The sequence below is a fragment of the Phascolarctos cinereus genome, unplaced genomic scaffold (genome assembly GCF_003287225.1).
Source record: "Phascolarctos cinereus isolate Bilbo 61053 unplaced genomic scaffold, phaCin_HiC Scaffold_726;HRSCAF=1367, whole genome shotgun sequence".
Taxonomy (NCBI): domain Eukaryota; kingdom Metazoa; phylum Chordata; class Mammalia; order Diprotodontia; family Phascolarctidae; genus Phascolarctos; species Phascolarctos cinereus.
This window is the reverse complement of record NW_027556098.1, coordinates 407,711,236-407,725,541: the sequence shown is the minus strand read 5'-3', so window position 1 is coordinate 407,725,541 and position 14,306 is coordinate 407,711,236. Positions and strand designations below refer to the sequence as shown.

Sequence of the window (14,306 nt, the reverse complement as noted above, 5' to 3'; positions counted from 1 at the left end):
GGACTTTGGGTTTCTCTACCAGTCCCTCCTCCCTCCCCACTCCTCAGTTCCTCACCTTCTGACACCCCTTGGTTTCAAGGCTTTAGTGATGAAAGCAGGAAATGGACTGGAGCCGGGATGCCTCTGAGGATCTTCTGAGGTCAGTGGGCTCCTTATTAATCCTGCCATTAGGAATGTTAACGAGGCTGATTGGCCTCATTAGGGAGGGCCCAATCCCAATATTAACCTCCTTAATTAGTCCTGCCTATCTCTCTCCCCAGAAAGGAGGGGACTGCCAGTATCCTCTTTCCAGGTCTGAGAAGGTCACAGAGCTGGTCCTCTGGACCCCCAAGGAGGAGGCAAAACTTGGGGGGGTTGGTCCCTAATAGGGCAGGGGTTAGAGAGAGGGGTCAGATGGCCTGAGTCTTTGATGGAACCTTGGAGATGGGGGAGGTTCCTCCTTCAGTTTTCTGAGAGGGAGGGGTCAGGATGAGGGGGCTGGGAGGACTGAACACTTAAATTCTCCAACCAGGTTTTAGGAGGCTGGGTCCCCAAAATAGGGCTAAGACTGGTCTCCGGAGCCCCTGAGTGGACAGGGAAGGGTTAGGGACATGAACTTCTGGGTCTTTCCCCACCTAGAGTAGCTCCTCCTTAAATACCAAAATGATGTGGCCCCACCTTCAGGAAACCCACAACAGTAAAAGATACAGAGAGAGATGGACAGACCGACAGACGGAGAGATGGATGGCCCTGCGGTGGAAGGAGGAACGACCAGCCAGCCAGATGGGCCGAAGGAACCACCGAGACCCCCGTCTCCCCAGTTTCCCCCCACGGGCTCCCTCGCCCCCGCCGCCTCTGTCTCCTGGCTCTATCCTCGGAGCTCCCCCTTCGCCAGGGCCATCGGAACAAGGCGCCCGGCAGCTGCTGTTGGACGAGTGGGGGCCATCCGGAGCGGAACTGAACCTGCCGGAGGGCCTCAGCTGGAAACTTCTCTACGTGCGGAGGCCGCTCTACCGCAACCTGCTGCGGTCACCGAACCCCGAGGGTGAGGAAGTGGGGGCGGGGCAGAGAAAGTCGGGGTGATGGAACCCGACGGATATACAGTGGCCGGCGCAGGGGACGGGACAGGGGCTGGGGCAGGGGAGCGGGGTGGGCTCGGGTTGTCAAAAAATGCCGTCTCTCAGCCTCACTGAGTCTCTCTGTCCCTTACATCTGTCTCAGCAGCTCTCTGCCTTAATTTCTGTGTCCCAGTGTCCTTATCTCTGTCTCCCTTTGTCTCTGTTTTTATCTCTGCCCCTACTTCCCCGTCTCTTCCAGTCCCCATCCCTGGATCTTTGTTTCAGTCTGCCCCTAATTTCCGTCTTTCTGCGTGATCCTTCGCGTCAATTTCTTTCTGCAAATATCCATCTCTGACAGTGCGTGTGTTTGTCTGTTTCCGTCCCGCCCCCGCCCCCTTCCTTATGCCTCTACCCCTTTCTCTGTGCCTGTCCCTTCCGTCTCTCTCTGTGTCCCGTCTTCTCTGTCTCTGTCTCTCCCTCTCTTTGTCTCTGACCCGTATTTATCTACGTCTCTAGCACTTTTCATGTCTGTTCTCTGGATCCATCTCTGTCCCTATTCCTCTGTCCTTACCTTTGTGTCTGTTTCTCCGTCTCTATGCCTGCCTCTCTGTCTCTCCTCTCTCCGTCTCTCCCTTTCCCTCTCTGTCTGTCTGTCTTTCCCTCTCTGTCTCTTCTCTCTGTCTTTCCTCCCTCTCTCTGTTTCTATCTCTCCTCCTTTCGGTCTCTCTCCCTCCCTCTCTGTTTCTGCTCCTCTCTCTGTCTCTCTTCCCTCTCTTTGTCTCTGTCTCTCCCTCTCTGTCTTCATCTCTCCTCTCTGTTTCTGCTCCTCTCTCTGTCTCTCTCTGTCCTGTATTTACTTCTCTCTCTAGCGCTTTTCACATCTGTTCTCTGGATCACCTCTGTCCCTGTTCCTCTGCCCTTGTCCCTCAGTCCACCTCTGTCCCTCTCTCTGTCTCTCTCCTGACCTCTTTCTCTCCTTGTTCCAGCTCTTGTTTTTCTGCTGTCTCAGACATCACCTGAATGGTTCCATTTTCTGATATTCTCATGCCTCTTTACTTGGAACAAACACCTTCACCTCCAACCCCACCCCTGCTGGAGGGGAGTTGCTTCTGACTTTGTTCTCGGCCCCAGGGCTCTGACTCACCCCGGTCCAGCCGGTCTTGCCTTGCCCCAGGGAAGAGCTGGAGGAGCTGGGACACTGGGATTTTTTTTTGGAGGGGGGGGATGCTCAACTCTGCGCCTTGGAGGGTGTGGGAATGAGGGGATTGGAGGATCTGTGAGTAAGAGGTTTGGGGAGAGTAGAGGCATGATTGAAAGGAATCCATCATGTGGATCAGTGACCAGGGAATCCATGGGCAATTAGCAATTAGCAGAGGACGAGGGGGTCACTGAGGGATCTGGGGGTCAGTTGAGGACTGGGAGATAACTGGAGGTCTGAAAGAAAGAGAGGTGGTTAGTGAGGGATGCTGTCAGCGAATGTTGGAGGGGTCAGAGGGCATGAGGGACTCCACAAAGGGTCAGTGAGAGGTCAAGGGTTAAGTGTAAGGTTAGGGATCATTGTTGGGGGTGTGGCTGTGAAGCTCTGACCTCTCCCTTCCCCGTTTCAGGCATCAACATCTATCAACCGCCACCCCCTTGTGGCCCGGCCCGGCCCCTGGAGACTCTGGGTAAGGGCCTCCCACCTTGGCAGACATGGAAGGGCCAGGGAAAGGGAGGAGGGGAGGCTACCTTCTCACCCTCACCTCTATACTCTTCCCAGAAATAGACCCCTGGGAGGGATGTGGTATTCCAGGGAGGAGGTTGGTACGTGCTTAGGTGCTGAAGGGCATGGGGCCCGGATCTAGCCCTGCCCTTCCTCCTTCAGGTAACTTCAGTGGATGGCAAATCAGCACTGAGAAACTGCTCCCCAACTTCAGGTGAGCACTCTGGGGCCTGGCAGGGCAGCCTACACAGAGCTACCTGTTCAGCCAGAGAGCAAGGCCATCAGGGGCCTTTCTGGTCTGGAGGGCAGGGGAGAAAAGGGCAAAGAAACCCGATGCTGGGGTTCTCATCTCAGAGGGAACGGGGGAGGGAGAGCACAGGCCTATGGCCCCAGGCCCCCCCCCCCAGCTCCCTCTTCTTGCCACCAGCTGGACGGTGAAGCAACAGTGTGTGGACCTTCTGGCTGAAGGCCTATGGGAAGAACTGCTGGATGACGAGCAGCCGGCCATCACCATCATGGACTGGTATGGGGTCTGAGAGGGCACGGGTGGGTGATGCACTGGGCGGCTCTGTCTGAGGAAGGGGGGCCTCTGGGGGTCCGGGAGCAGAATTCCCAGAGCTTCTCTCTCGCCCCCCAATCCCACCCCACCTCCAAGGTTTGAGGACAGCCGCCTGGACGTGTGTGTGTATGAGCTCCATGTCTGGCTCCTGGCCGCTGACAGACGGACCGTACTCCGGCAGTACCATGCTGCTCCTCGACCCTCTCCACGGGAGCCAGGTGGACAGTGGTGCCAGGTGAGAGCCTGCTATCTGTTAATGGGCTCCTCTCAGACACCCCAGAATCTCCCTCCTGCTCCCTATACTCACAGCGCTCTCATGTTCCTCCAGCACCCTCCACTCTCCCCACAAATTACCCCAGCTGTACTTCACAATGTCCTCACCAAGATTTTCTCACTGCTCCTCAATCCTAAATCATAGATTTAGAGTTACAAAGTCATCTAGGCTAACTTCTCATTTTAGAGAAGTGAGAAACTAATAGAGAGGGCAAGTGATTTACCCAAGGTGATACAGGGAATAAGTAGCAGCTAAGATTTGAACCCGGGTCCTCTAACTTAGGCAGCTAGGTGGCTCAGTGGATACAGGGCCCAGCCCAGAATCAGAAAGACCTGAGTTCAAATCTGGCCTCAGACACTCACTAGCTGTGAGACTGTGGACAAGTCACTTAACTTCTGTTTGCCTCAGTTTCCTCATCTATAAAATGAGGTGGAGAAGAAAATGGCAAGACATTCCATTATCTTTGCCAAGGAAACTGCATGAACAGCATTGTCATGCTGTGTCCCGTGGAGTCATAAAGAGGTGGACACAACTGACTGACCCCAAATTTCACACTCTTTCTACCATACTTCTTACACATATCCCCCCCGTATTTTCCCAGTGTCTTCTACAAAAATCACCCCTTGTTCTCCAAACATTCTCCTATGTTTCCTCCCAGTGTTCCCTCTGTGTTCTCCAATGTTTCCTTTCTCTCTCCCAATGTTATCTCAGCCTTTCCTCCCAACCTTCCCTCTAAAGTTTCCCTAATATCTCCTTCCCATTCTCTCCCAATGTCCCATAGCATCCTCTCCCAATGCCCCCTGTGTCCTCTCCCAATGCCCCCCAGCATCTTCTCCCAAAGTCCTTCTAGTATTCCCTCCTAATGTCTCTCTAGATAGCCCCCCCTCCCCCCCGCCAACCCTGCAACCTGACTGGGGAGGGAATGGGTAGAGAGGGCAGACTGGGAATTTGTCTGGTCTTTCCCAGTCCAGGAACGGTCCCTCACTCTATTGTCCTGCCCCTCTAGGTGTCTCACGTATTCAAACACTATGGCCCAGGAGTCCGATTCATTCACTTCTTGCACAAAGCAAAGAACCGTCTGGGCTCAGATGGGTTCCGGAGAACTCGGGTAACTGACTCCTCAGTGTCCCTACAGCTATGGAATTAACCTGTCTTCTCCCCCTCTGCCACATCTTTGCCCTAGTGACCCCATCCCTCATTCATATATACAAGGAACCTTCTGGTGACCTCCCCTCACTTTCCCTGAAGGATCTCTTTTTGTTTTAGTCAGGACATGTGATATAGTCAGAGTAGGGAACTCTCCTTATGGACACTCCCTCTGCCAATGTTACCAGACATCTTGTGTGTAATATATTGTCTGGGAGTTGCCTGAGACACTGAAAGGTTGACTTACCTGGGGTCACACAGCCAATATGTGTCAGTTAGAACTTGACTCCACCTGGCCCTCTACCCGCTGGGCTACACTTCCTTAACTCCTGCCTCCCCCCCTGAAGGATACCTTCCCTCCCCTCCCCCTACCCCAGTATATTGCTGAACATCCTCATCTTAGCCCAGATATTTTCTCAGGAAACCAACATCAATCCATCCCAAATATCTCCACCAAGGGACCTCTCATCTCCCCCTAAAATCTCTAGGTATTGCTCAAATCTCCTCCCTAGGGATTTATCTCTCCCAAACATAGCCTAGGAGTTCCAAAATATCTTCTCAAATATATTCTGGGGACCCTGCCTTTTCTCCCCTAAGCTCCTAAATGCCCCCCTCAAAAAGCCATCTCCAAAAGAATATCCCCTCAAGGATCCCCACATGACCCCCAAATTCTAAGGAACCCTTTATTTTCCAAAAGAAATATCACCATAGGGGCAGCTAAGTGATGCGGTGGGTTAGAGCACTGACCCTGGAGTCAGGAGGACCTGAGTTTAAATCCAGCCTCAGACACTTGACACTTACTAGTTGTGTGACTGTGGGCAAGTCACTTAACCCTAACCGCCTTACCAAAAAGCAAAAATAAATAAATAAATAATGCACTTAGGGTCATCTCATCTCCCTCAAATTGTCTCTTCACAGTGACCTGTTCATCATTCTCTCTCTTGAGTCTCTCTAATATCTCTCTCCTGAAAATCCCTCCAGAGATTTATTTCCCCTAAACAACTCACTAGGAACCCTTCATCTCCCCTCAAAATCATTGTCCTAAATATCCTCTTAGGAACCCCTTATCTCTCCCAGATATTTCCCAGGAACCCCATTATCTCCCTAACTACCCCTCACATTCCAAATATGCCCCCAAGTAATATCTTCCTTAAGTATCTCATATTTCCTCAATATTCCCTGAGGACCCCTCATCTTCACCCCAATATATCCCAGAGGGACACTGCCTTCCCCAGAGATCTCCCTGTGGGGTGTTTTTTAAATGTTTTTCCCTTGGAGCTCCTGGGGGTACCCCTTGGGACCCCCCAGTGCCTCTCCTCATCACCTATCCCTATAAAAATATCTATATTAAAGTGCTCTGGTTTATCTCTGTCTCTGTTTCTGTGTCTGTTTCTGGTCCCTGAATTAATTTGACCATCCCCTGGGGACCAAGCCGTACAAAGCTCTCAGACCTCAAGTGAGTTTTGACACTGAGCCCTATTGTTCCCAAAAAGCAAGAGGTAGTGTTGAGTATTTTCACAAAAGCTCTTTATTAAGGGGGTGGCAGCATCTGGGGCTGGTGTTCCCAGCTTGTTAGCAGAAGTGGGTAAGGGTGTAGAAAGCTGGAGCTAAGGACCTGGAGTGGGGAGGTGGGGGGAGAGGAAGAGGATCAGGTGAGCTGGGGGCTTCCTGGACTGGGTCCAAGCTGAATGCTTGCTCTCCTGGTTCACTCTCAGCTCAGCCTCAGCAGTCCAGGTCAGCTATGGTATAGTGAGGAGGGGTCCAGACAATGGCTTATGGGCTAGGGCAAGGGACCCAGTTGGGAGTCTTGGAAAGGATCAGCCACCTCAGTTGCCACTAGTGACAGCTGGAAACCGGGACTTGGGTTGCAGTAGGCAATAGACTGAACTGGGGGTTCCGGTTAGGGGCTGGGGCTCTTGGAGGTGGAATTCTGGCTGGGAGCTCAGTCTCTTGGGGGTATCTGCAGTTGGGGCACCAGAGCGCGGGCCAGGTGCTCACCCGGGCATCCCGCCGGCCCGCAGCAGCAGGTGGCAATGAGAAGGGCATAGGGTCAGGAGGCAAGGCTTGTTCTGGGTTGGGGAGGGGTCCTCGCGGGGAGCTCCCCTGGCCCTAGGACGGCTTAGTTACACTTGCAGTAGACTCCCCCGATGGCGTTGTTCCAATCTCCCAATAGTCCGCGGCGATACTCTGTTAGCCGAGGGTAGGCTCCCGCTGAGAACTTGCGGGACTTCCCTCTCTTGCCGCGGAGAGACCAGACAGTGAGCTCACAGCGCGTTCCCACCACCAGGGAGGAGGCGGCGTGGTACCAGCCCGCCGGCAGGTAGGGCAGGTCGGCGCCGGGCTCCAGGCTCAGCTGGGAGCCCGCGCAGCAATTCTCGTAGTAGGCATCACTCTTGTCATAGAGTCGGGCACACTCGCGAGTCCCGCCCTCGGGCTTCAGGTCAGCGGGCTCTGGACATCTAGTCCGTGCGCCTGGCAGGGCCCCCAGGAAGGCCAGCAGGAGAAGCGAAGGCACGAGGAATAGGGCCATGGTCAAAGACAGAGGATAGACAGGCACCTGTGGCCAGCGCTCCCCAATCTCTTTACAAAGAGCCTTGGGCGGAGAAATGGCGGGGAAGGGAAGAACCTGGCCTGGAAGAGATGAGGAACGGGGTGGGGTGGGGGCACGTGCGATGGAATCCCCGCACCTGGGAATTTTAACTTGACCCCTCCTGGCTGGGCCTCACATGCCCAGCACCCGGCTGGGCCCCACTTTCTAAGAGTGCCCGACCTCCTGGGTATCCGTCACCTGTGGCCAAGCCCCTGGGTCCCCACTCAGGCTCAGCCAATATTGACTGGACACCCTATTCTCTCCAATCTAATCTTCCAGCACAGGTGGTGCCTTCCCAGAGGCTCATAAGCAAGGCCAAAGAAGACCCACACTGCACCCCTGGCTCTGAGCAGAGCACCTACACGTTGAGATCTAGGCCACCACACATAGATACCCACATTTCCACAGTCCCACTTACATGCAATCACGCTACAGACCCACAACCATACACAGACCCTCAATCCCACCTGCTCACAGCCACACACAGACCCACAGCTACACACACACACAGACCCTCAGTCCCACCTGCTCACAGCCATAGAGACACACAGACCCATAATCCCATCTATTTACAGCCATACACAGACCCACAACTCTGTATACATAAACCCACAATGGCATTCACAAATCTCCAATCCCACCTGCTCACAGCCACACACAGACCCACAGCTCCACACACACACAGACCCACAATCCCACCTGTTCACAGCCACACACAGACCCACAACTACACACACACACACAAACCCACAGCCACATTCACACAGACCCACAACTACACACAAAACCACCATCACACTCACTGACAGCCACATACAGTTACACAGACCCATAGTTACACAACCACATACAGGCCTTCAATTTCATTGTAAATGATTTTATTTATTTAGCAAAATGTAGAAAAAATACAAAAGTACAAAACCATCCCTTGGAGTATGTGAGTGCTGGGATGGGGGGAATAAATAAATGGGAAGAGTAGTGTTGGTCTATAAATAAGGTTTGGAGCACATAAGTTCAGCCTCAGAGCTCAGGCTGGGCCTGGATCATCAACAGAGGTCCCCATGGGCCACACACTGGAGGTCTTGGGTCAGGAGTCGGAAGAGGTTCAACATGGCTGAAGCCTCCAGGCAGCCCTGAGATTCCTGATGAGAGTTAGACACAGAGTGAGCATTAAGGTCCTCTGGGGAATTCTGAGAATCCCTGGCCCCAAGCCCCACTCCTGCCTTAGTGAGAAACAGAGCCTCTGCCTGCCCAGACTCTGAGGTCCCTTTGACACCTCCCCTCCATCCCAGCATGCCATGGAAGCCCAGCTGTGAAGCCCAGTCCCCCTCATAACTCACTGTTTTCCTGGACTCACTGAGCCTATGCAGCCAGTGCTTCAAGCGGCCGGAAAGCTTGTGGCCTCTAGAGGGCAGGGGAGTAACCTGTGTGGGAAGAGGGTAGACTTAACAAAAGGGAAGGGGACCCAGGCATTTGATGGTTTGGGGAGAGGTGAAGGAATCCAGGTATTCCAGCCTCTCAGCCTCACTGAAAGGGAGCAAGGCATCGGGGAGACAGGGAAAGGCTATATGCCCATTGATGCCGGGGGAGCTTCGCACATCCTCCAGTACTTACACAGCTTTGGATCTCCTGGTTGATGTGGCTGAGGGTTTGTAGGGGTTGAGCCAGAACTCTCTCCAGGTCAGGGTTATCCATGGCTTTCAAGACCTCCAGAGTCAAGTTCAGTTCAGCCTTTAAGACTCTGGGACGATCTGATAGCTGTGAGGGGATAGATGAGAGGTGATATGAAGGAGAGGTAGATGAAGGGGACAGACAGGGTAGAGAAGATAGAGGAGGGGAGAGGAGAGGACATTTGGGAAGGGAAACTGGGGAGAAGAGTTGGGAAGGGAGACCTGGGGAGGGTACAGATGATGGAGAAAGGTGATGGTGGACTGGCAGGTGAGGAGGGAGGGAAGTTTCCCTTCTTACCCGTAATTGTCGAAGGTCCCAGTTCCTGTGGAATAATTTGGAGCTGCATTTCCTCTCTGTCTGAAGCATGGACGCCTCCTTTAGAGGTTGAAGAGGAAGAAGTTAAAGGTTTTGTGATTCTTATAGGTCCTGGAGTTTCACATAGCATAAGGAATTTTTGAGTAGGATGGAGGTTAGAAACACAGAAAGAAGTGGAATTCAAGAAGGAAAGATTATGGTTAGACCTAAGTGGGGGGGACGAATGTTAGACCACAGTAAAAGAGATCACAGGAAAGAGGCAGGGGGTGTTGCAGAGATTAGACCACTGGTGAGAAGGAGGGAGGCTAGAAAGTAGCATTAAAAAGGATATGAGGACCTCTCCCAGCCCTCTAGAAACTCACATAGGTATCCTTGGCCACCTTGAAGGCTTCCAGCTCCCGAGGTGAAAGAGACTTGAATTGGCTGATTTGACAGCTCCTCTGGGTCGGAAAGTGGTTAGGAGTCGGTATCAGGGGCTTCGAAATCACTCCTGACATCAGGACAGAAAACAGCATCACAAGAATGTTGGGAGTAGCCATGGCTCTTCAGAGTTAGCTCCACCGATGAATATGGAGACGGCCTCATCCTTGCCATTTTAAAGAGCGAAGCTGGAGAATCCCAATGATGAATGAAAAACAGAATCAGAAACCCCGCTGTGGCTCCCACGTGAAAAGGGAAGGGCCAGGTGTCCACAGGTGACTACAGGTATGGAGGGGCGGGTCCTAGGAAAGGGAAACTGAAAGCCGAATGAAACAGCCACAGGGGAAACTTGCTGCTCAGTGGGAGTCATTCCCCAGAGGCAGCTCTATCCTGGGCATTCCTCACTCCAACTTGGGTTGCCCTTTCACCTTTTCATGACATCTTCCCATCTCTTCTCCCCCATCTCTGTCCTCTGCCCATATCCCTGTTTTTTTCTCCTTGTCTCCCACTTCCCTTCTCTTTCCCCCTTGGACCTCTCTATCCTGACCTCCCTTCTCGCTCATTTCATCTCTCCCCTTTTTCTCTCTGTCTTAAGTCTCCTCCAATCTCATCTCTCCCTCCCAGCTTCCTCCTCCTCCTCTCCTTTTTTACCCTGTCCAATGTCTCTTAATTTCCTCCAGATCTTTCCCTTTTCCCCAACACCTCTTTCCCTCTCTTCCAATTTTATTCTCCCCCATCTCTTTCTCAATCCCTCTCTTCCCAGTCTTCCCTATACTGTTTTCCTCTTCTGCCCTCTCTTCTGTCCCATCCTCTCTCTCCATTCCTGTCTTCTCTTTTATCTTTCTCTTCCCTTTTCCCCTGTCTCTATCCATCTCTTCTCTTTTTCTCTGTCCTTTCCCACTTAATCTCTTTCTCCTCCCTCCTCCTCATCTTTCTACCTGATTCCATCTCTTCTTCCTCTGACCCTTTCTCTCTCCTTCTCCCCCACTTATTTCCCCTCCTCCCTTTTCTCAGGCCCAGCCTGATCCCTGAGGCTGAACTTATGTGTTCCCTTTCTCCCTTTCCCCCAGATTTTTTCCATTTCCCTGCCCATCATTTTCCCAATCTTTCTTCATCTTTGCTCCCTCCTCCTATCTCCCATTTCCTCCTTTCTCTCCTTCTTCTCCTTCCATTCTCCTTACCTCTTTCTTCATTTCTCTCTTCCACCCTATTCTCTTTTCCCCATCAATTCTGCCCTTTCTTCTCTCTCCTTCTATGTCTCCTCCCTCCCTCCTCTTCCTTTCCCCCCTACCTCCCAAGTCTGACATTTGCCTCTTCTCCAGCCTCCCATCTTTTTTCCCCTCCCCATGTCTCTTTCTCCTTTCACCATGTTTCCCCCCTCCCAACTCCATTTCTTTCCATCTATCCCATCTCTTCTCTCTCCTTTTCTGTCTTTCTCCCATTATCTCTTCTCCCCTTCCCCTTCTTCTCCTCTCTTTTTTGTTTTCTCCTCCTTCCCTTCTCCTCCCCCATCTCTTCCCTCTTTTTTCAGTCCTTTCCCAAGTTCAAAGGAAAGAGCTACACACCTGGAAGTCAAGAGACCTAAGATCTTTTCCCTGCTCTTCCCATGACTCTTTAGTCAAGTACCTTCCCCTCTGTGAGTCTGTGTGACCCAGAGCAAATCATTTAATTTCTCTGGGCTTCAGTTTCCTTATCCATAAAATAGAGATAATAATACTTGTAATACTTTCTTCACAGGGCTTTTGGGAGAATCAAATCAGATAGTGTATATAAAGTGCTTTGCAGTTCACAAATATATAAATGTTAGTTATTAGTATTGGGGGCCTTTGTTTCAGGGAGAAGGCTGAAGTTATTAAAATAATATTTTAATTTCCCAAAGTGATCTTTCCTGCTTTCTTCTTCCTGTACAATTCTGGACCCAGCTCCACTTGCAATGTATGCACAGAATATATATATATATATATATATATATATATATATATATATATATATATATATATATATATATATATATATACTGCTAGACAAGTTTTATACATTGCATGTCCAATTACACATCATAGTCTGAACAGTTGTCACTCTGCATCCAGTCAGCTTCTTTGGAGTGATCATGGATCTCATCTAGAAGGCTGAAAGAACCTGTCTCTTGAAGCAATGGAAACATCATTCCCAAGCAGGAGTGTCCCCAGTACACCATCTGTTGGGAACCGAAGCTAGATCTCTCCCATTACTTGATGTTAATGATCAGAGGGTCATTGAATAAGGATTCTTATATGATCTTGATGTATGAATGGGAGCCATCTTGTCTCTCTCCAGAGAGCTTACAAGAACATTTTGCTCTACTAAATGAAATGCTTTTTCTATGCATATGTATATGTATATATATGCATACATGTTTACATGTAGATTTTCACTAAACAATAAGTGGGATCTTGTATTTCCTACACATCTCACTCAACTGTGTACTGTGAAAGATATGGTTGATCCCTTTTGATTACCACTGTTCCCCTCTACTGCTGTCATCAATAATTCCCAAGGGGTGTGTGTGTGTGTGTGTGTGTGTGTGTGTGTGTGTGTGCGCGCGTGTGCACACATGCAGAGGATTCTCATAAAATATTCATATAGATAGGAAAGTAGGCCTGCCTATGAGTTGGTAGTGACCGATGTTCTCTTTTGGTCATGTTTTACTTGGAATGCTATGTTCTGAGATGTTTTGCTGAGGCTTTTTTAATCTTCCCCCTTGGTTTCAGATATCTTGGGAAGCATCCTCTCAAGGTCCTCACAATTGGGTTGCCTCTAGCCCAGTCCTCTTTGTTTTCTTCTGTGTTTTTTCCATTTCTTCTCTTAGCACATCTAGTACTATGCTGTTAGAGGCCAGATATAGCTGCTCCACTGTCCTTGATAGTGAAAAGATGTAACCCATGCCCATACAGTGCCTTTGGGTATGATTGTTTGAGGATGGAGAAAGAGGGAACAACCCAACAATGTACCCTTCATTGAGTGTAGGAAACAGAAATTCAGGGGGTGTGGAAAACTGCCATGGTGAGTTGGAACTCCAAGACAAGAAGCCTGAGATTGGAGGAGGGAAGGGAGACTGTTGCTGTTGCCTAAAATGGATTTTCTATCTTGTCTTCTTTGATCTCAAGAGAGATTGGAGATGTGGGGGGTGAGGCCAGTTGTAGGAACTTGCTATGATCAGGACTGGCCTGGGAGAGCTAGGACCACCAGAGTGGATAATGACAGCAGCTGGGACAATCAGGACCAGTGCTGAGGCTAGCATGCAGAGGTTAACTTGGTCCAGAAAGCCAACTATAGAGGGGCCAGTGTCCCAAGGTAAAGGTGGACTCGTGGCTAGAAACTTCAGCTTTTGAAAATCCCTTTATTTGGGAAGGAGGTAGGGACAGCCATCTACCTCCCTCTCTTTTCACATCTTCCACTAATCATAGTCTTGACCATGAGATGGGGTCTCAGACATATAACCCCTCCCCCACATTCCCCACACATACACACTTGATCTTTTCTATGACCTGCAGGGTCAGGGTGTAAGTGTTTTGAAAGTGTCACTCTGACATCTCACAAGAACATCAGAAAGGCAAGGAAAAGGGAGTTTGGGGATACATTTGGGATACCCCAAGTAAGCACACTGAACCTCTTTTCCTACATTTTTGTTACGTTACATAAATAACGTGGCCATAGGCTGATGATGCCATGTGCCTTACGAATTGAGAGGGAAGAAAGAGGTCATTTCTATGGGAAAGTAAAGTCCAGTTGAAGATTTGGGGGCTCTGAGCTATGGGCAAACCAATGATTTCATATTTTAATTTTTTTGAGTAATATTTCATAATCCTCAAATCTAAAATCAGAACCTGCCCAGAATAGATTTTCTTTTGGTCATGTTTTCTTTTGGTTTACTTGTCCAATTGTTTAGAGCCAGGCTGCTTGGTGGTGTGAGCGAGCCTGGTGGGCATGGTGCCAGAGAGACCCTGATGAGACCACTTGGTTGGTGACTTGAGTAGAGCACCATCTGGTGGACAATTCAAACATTATGCTCCCTCAGAAAAATGAACCAAGTGATCCTGATTTCCTGTAGGGTGGCATAGGCTTCTCACACAGCTCTCACATGGAGTATCTACCAAGTGTCACACAGAGTCTGCAGGTGTCACGTACAGATATTTACACGTCTTTCTCAACTTTAACCTTTATGTTATCTTCCTTCCAATTTCATCTTTAAATGCCCTCAGGATAAATTTGTTTACTCACCAGTTTGTCTCTCTAAATTTGTTTTTGCTTCCTCCACTTTTCACTGCCTCCTGAGGCGACACTGCCCAAAGTCTCCCATAACATTTTACGGTTAATATTCTAAAACTGGTGCTGCCCTGGGCTGCCGTATCTCTCCCACTTGGCAAACAGATCAAACACTTGCTGAATTAAGTGGTTCATAGGCTCTTTTGGTCTTATTATGACACTTGATTTACGCAGGCTAAAGTTCTCTAAGAAATTGTTACAATCTGGGTCAATGTCCATTCTTCCATCCATTTCCCACTTTGGGGTATCAATAACTCTTTAAAATGGACCAGGCTGAAGTTGCTTTG

General features: G+C 50.1%; 3 protein-coding genes across 3 annotated transcripts; 1 reads left to right on the top strand and 2 right to left on the bottom strand.

Annotated features, from left to right (window-relative positions):
• NCCRP1 (NCCRP1, F-box associated domain containing) lies at window positions 1-6,089 on the top strand. The gene is given in 8 exon segments (XM_020978268.2): window positions 1-139; window positions 664-794; window positions 796-1,024; window positions 2,645-2,704; window positions 2,902-2,953; window positions 3,167-3,262; window positions 3,395-3,533; window positions 4,579-6,089. Coding segments are annotated over 7 exon segments (816 nt in total). The 5' UTR covers window positions 1-139; window positions 664-695; the 3' UTR covers window positions 4,720-6,089.
• Window positions 6,090-6,837: 748 nt separating this feature from the next.
• Window positions 6,838-7,248, bottom strand: SYCN (syncollin). The gene has a single exon (XM_020972552.1). It carries the CDS (start codon window positions 7,246-7,248, stop codon window positions 6,838-6,840), a length of 411 nt encoding a protein of 136 aa, XP_020828211.1.
• A 993-nt stretch (window positions 7,249-8,241) lies between these two features.
• IFNL3 (interferon lambda 3) lies at window positions 8,242-9,913 on the bottom strand. The gene is made up of 5 exons (XM_020972372.2): window positions 9,657-9,913; window positions 9,277-9,354; window positions 8,923-9,066; window positions 8,649-8,732; window positions 8,242-8,450 (listed from the first exon to the last, which is right to left on the bottom strand). Exons 1-5 carry the CDS (start codon window positions 9,831-9,833, stop codon window positions 8,355-8,357), a joined length of 579 nt encoding a protein of 192 aa, XP_020828031.1. The 5' UTR covers window positions 9,834-9,913; the 3' UTR covers window positions 8,242-8,354.
• Between the last annotated feature and the right edge of the window lie 4,393 nt (window positions 9,914-14,306).

Excerpts from the sequence above, each read along its gene's own strand:
- SYCN (XM_020972552.1), bottom strand. The coding sequence starts at position 7,248 with ATGGCCCTATTCCTCGTGCCTTCGCTTCTCCTGCTGGCCTTCCTGGGG.
- IFNL3 (XM_020972372.2), bottom strand. The coding sequence starts at position 9,833 with ATGGCTACTCCCAACATTCTTGTGATGCTGTTTTCTGTCCTGATGTCA. Across the intron at positions 9,067-9,276 it reads GGGACCTTCGACAATTACGG|CTATCAGATCGTCCCAGAGT; the intron begins GTAAGAAGGGAA and ends ATCCCCTCACAG. Across the intron at positions 8,733-8,922 it reads ACCAGGAGATCCAAAGCTGT|GTTACTCCCCTGCCCTCTAG; the intron begins GTAAGTACTGGA and ends CTTCCCACACAG.